This window comes from Mesitornis unicolor, unplaced genomic scaffold, assembly GCF_000695765.1.
Source record: "Mesitornis unicolor isolate BGI_N332 unplaced genomic scaffold, ASM69576v1 scaffold49110, whole genome shotgun sequence".
Classification (NCBI taxonomy): domain Eukaryota; kingdom Metazoa; phylum Chordata; class Aves; order Mesitornithiformes; family Mesitornithidae; genus Mesitornis; species Mesitornis unicolor.
The window spans coordinates 1,023-5,033 of NW_010157171.1; the positions used below are offsets into that span (position 1 = coordinate 1,023).

Sequence of the window (4,011 nt, forward strand, 5' to 3'; positions counted from 1 at the left end):
GCAGCAGCAGCATGAGGGGCACAGAACATGACCCAGGAACTTGTCCCAGCTGGGAGATGGTCTGGTGAGAGTCCAGCTCCATGTCCTCGCCTCTTGCTACTCAAAGCGTGCTCAGAGCCTCCTGACAATCAGGCAGTGCTACTTCCAACCGTGCGAGACACTCTCCCTTTAGCAACAGCTTCCCACGCTATCTCCTTCCTCCTTCCCATAAGGCATCTATGGTTTTTACAAAGACCTTTTCTTTCTCTTTTTTCCCTTCTTTTTTTTTTAAAATAAAATAGCAAAATTAGCAACTGTGGGATGGCTGGAACCACCAGTGCTGACTGCAGCACATACAGCAGCAAGGACAAAATCTGCTACAAACACACATTTCTTCAGCCAGCAGCTCAGACTTGGAAGGAGCCTGACTTGAGGCCACAAACACCCCTGAGATGCTGAGCAGGCAGTAAGAGCGTGGGAGGTGCGTGACAGCCCACGCCATCCAGAGCTGTGCTGCAGAACAGTCCTTGGTTGAACATCAGGGTCTTCGAGGCTCTGAAATGCACAGCCCCATCGACCCCTACCTCAAAGGGAAGGAGAAGTACTTGTTCCCTGACTTGCAGCGGATTTGCTCCCATTGGAGGCGCAGCAGAAGTGCCGAGTCCTCAAACCTGTCCACGATGTCCTGGAAAACAGATGCAGGGGTCAGCAGCAGGAGGGTGGATCTGCCAGAGGACAGAGTCAGCAGCTCCCTCTCTGAACCAGGTCAGAGATGAGGCCACCTGAGGCTGGAAGCCTCTGACTTCCCTCTGGAGGGTTAAATCACATTAAAGTGATTAACTTTCTGAGGAGCCCCCAAAAGCTTCTCTTCTTCCAGCCCAGTGAAGTCTGACTTGCTCAGTGAATTTCCCACTCCCCACCCTCTGCAGGGAGACGTGGCTGGACACCAGCTCTGCCCTTCCCCTGCTCTCCGTCCTGCGTGGAGCCGTACCTGGAGCTCCCGCAGACACTGCCCTTCCAGCCTGCCAGACAGGTCCCCCACGCACCAGGCCAAGCTGATATGGAACGACGGGTCCTGAAGACAAAACAGGGATCTGACCATGAGGGCTAAAGGAATCCTGGCTCAACATGCAGAGCCGCAGCAGGAGATCTGGTGTGATGCTGCCCTGCCTGGCACCACCATGACGTACACTCTGGCCCGTCGCCCCGAAAATCTGATTCTCAAGAGGCCACCAGATAGCTGAGATCCCTACTCTCCTGCACAGGACACGATACAGAAGTCACAGACTTGCACTAGTCCCATTCTTAGCAAGGTCGTGTTCAGGGTGTATGAGCATCACCGACCAGCCCAGAGGAGGACATTTCAGAGTCTAACCTCCTGGCTCCTGTTTATCTGAGAAAACACTTCATGGATCTCTCACAAGAAAACAGCTGGCATGCCCAAACTGGCAGGGAAGTAAGTGGGAGCGCCCTCACCTTGTAGAACGTGGGAAGGTCAAATTCCTCCAGGACTCTGTCCACCTCGGAGACCAGTTCCAGCAGCTGGAAATGCCCAGCAGAGACTTCCAAGCCAATAAAGGTCCTAAAAAAAGACAAGAGACAGTAAGCACTCTTTCACACTGCAGAATGCACTGCCATATGCATACCTAGCCCTGCATGCCTAGTGGGCAAATTCCCTTCCCCCTAACAAAAGATAATTTGAGGAATGCCAGGTTTAACTGTTCAAGGACGCTGACGAATTCTGAAGACAGACAGAAATAAAGACATGGTATCAGGGAGAAGCAGGACTGGATGATACACCACGTAGATTTACTAGATTAACTTAGCAACTTTTGGGGCATGAAAACTCATTTTCCAGGCAGAGGCTGCACTCAATGAGTATTTCAGCAGAGCACGGTGGCGTGCAGGAGCCGCATTCAAACAGTGGAAGTTGCTGGAGGGGTTTTATGGCAAGGGAGGAAGCGGGGAATGGGAAGTACCAAGCTGGAGAGCCGTGACAGAGGGACCTCCTCAAGGACTGTCTGGATGATGCTTTCTAGACTCCAGGAGGGGAGGGGAAGACCAAGTCTCACCCAGGACCTGCTTCATTCCGCTTATGACTATCGTGGGCTGCTGTTCGCACTAGATTCAGCAACTTCTCACAATTTTAATCACCTTTGCTGTGACATTTAAACTACTTAACTGCGTTCAATTGGAATCAGGCTTCTGAGCTGACACTCGGAAGAATTAGCACCTTCGAGCTATTTCTCTGCAGCTCTTGGAAGCCCTGCACTGCAATTTCATGATGGGCGTTGCTGCCAGAAGAGGTGGCCCTGGCTCTGCTCGCCCCAGGCTGCTCACGCTGGCATGAGGGTTTGTAAAACCGCTGAACAAACCAGATGGGAGATGGCAGCGAATGCAGCTGCCTCCTTTCGTTGCTGTGAAACCATAGCACGAATCAAACCCCAGCGGAAGACCTGCCTTGGGTCATGTTGTGAACAGATCTCCTCTCTTCAGGAGACCAAAATCTTGCAGCCTCAGGTTTGGCCACCACTAACGAGACCAACGGCTTGCACAGAATCCACACTGAAGCTAAAATTTTGTGCAAGTGGCTGGGGAAAGGTGTGAAACCTCTGGAGACAAGGTGATCGCATACCACCCTGTCATACGGCTCAGCCCAGTCACTGTGGGACAGGCAGGGTGATGCTCCCCATCCACCCTTCTCCTCACTCACCTGGTTTTGTTCTCGTTGGTGTAAACCTTCACTTGGTCAGCCACGCAGAAGAACCTGAAATAAGAAAGGTCTTGTTTTCAGCTAGAAAAATTTAAAAGAGGAAAAAAAGGGGAAAAAACCCCCACAAGATAAGGAGGGGACAGGATTTCTTCTGAGCTGTGTAAATATAAAGGCAAATGCGTGCCGCAATCAGACAGAATTGGTGCAACCAGAACCTTTCCAGGCTCAAATTAATCCATTTCCTCCTGGTTTCCAGCCTGCTGAGGCCTGGACAGCAACAGAAGCCCTGCAGTAGCTGATGCTCAGCAGGCACCTGAGCCAAATGTAAGCAACAAAACCATCAGTGGTTTACAGGATGGCACAGCTCCGGCCTTGTCTGTGGAAGCCAAGACCTGACTTGTGTGGATCTGTCCTGGATCCTGAGGCAGAGAGGAAAACTCCCCAGGGCTTTACTGGTGCAGTACCAGCTCCCAGACACAACTTAGGGTGCTGTCATGGTTTAGCCCAGCAAACAGCTAAACAATGCACAGCTGCTTGCTTACTCTTCTCCTCCACAGTGGGGTGGGAACGAGAATTGGCAAAGTACAAGTGAAAGAACTCTGTGTCATCTGTCCCAGAAAATCCTGGGCTTTCACTTTCCCCATATCCTTTTGTGCAGAGACAAGGAGAAAAAAACAAAACTATGAAAACCATGACCACAAGTGCATGCAAAAGACTGAAAACTAGACCTTGAGTTAGCGTAAACACTGCTGGTGAGAACCAAACCAAAATCTCACCAGCTACTATGAGGAAAAGAACTCTATCCCAGCTAAAGCTGTAACACCAACTTGTGTTCACCAAATCGCACACTGCCATTCTCTCAGAAATGCAGCTCTGCTGAAGAGAAAATGGAATTCTACAACTCAATCTCAGCAAAACCACGGCAGGAGCAGGTGCTGGTGACACAAAGACCCCTCTTTGGGGCTGCACATCCCTACCTGTGGAAGGAAGCCAGGCGCTCCCGGAGGCAGCGGACAAAGGGCTCGATCCAGTGGTAGCGCAGCACCACGCACTGCGAGAGGCTGAGGTGGAACTCGTCCATGGCGGACAGCGAGGGGACGTGGGTGCGAGCATGGGACACCAGGAGCTCCAGCAGCTCCAGGAATTCCTCCTGGGCCTGGTCTGCAGGGCAGTGTGGTCAGCACCAGGGCCCTCCCCGCGGCTCCCCCCCCGGGGGCTCGTCGGGGCTTACCCGCCTTGGCCCTGTCCCGTTACCTACAGGGCAGGTAGACGTGGGTGGCCCAGTTGCCCCGTTCGTGGGGGAAGCCACGGATGCGGCC

General features: G+C 52.5%; 1 protein-coding gene across 1 annotated transcript; it reads right to left on the reverse strand.

Annotated features, from left to right (window-relative positions):
- Positions 1–559: 559 nt before the first annotated feature.
- On the reverse strand, positions 560–4,008 carry USB1 (U6 snRNA biogenesis 1; the record flags this gene model as incomplete). The annotated part of the gene is made up of 6 exons (XM_010178923.1): positions 560–664; positions 971–1,054; positions 1,456–1,561; positions 2,693–2,746; positions 3,670–3,853; positions 3,951–4,008. Coding segments are annotated over 6 exons (591 nt in total), but the record flags the coding sequence as incomplete, so codon positions are not given.
- Between the last annotated feature and the right edge of the window lie 3 nt (positions 4,009–4,011).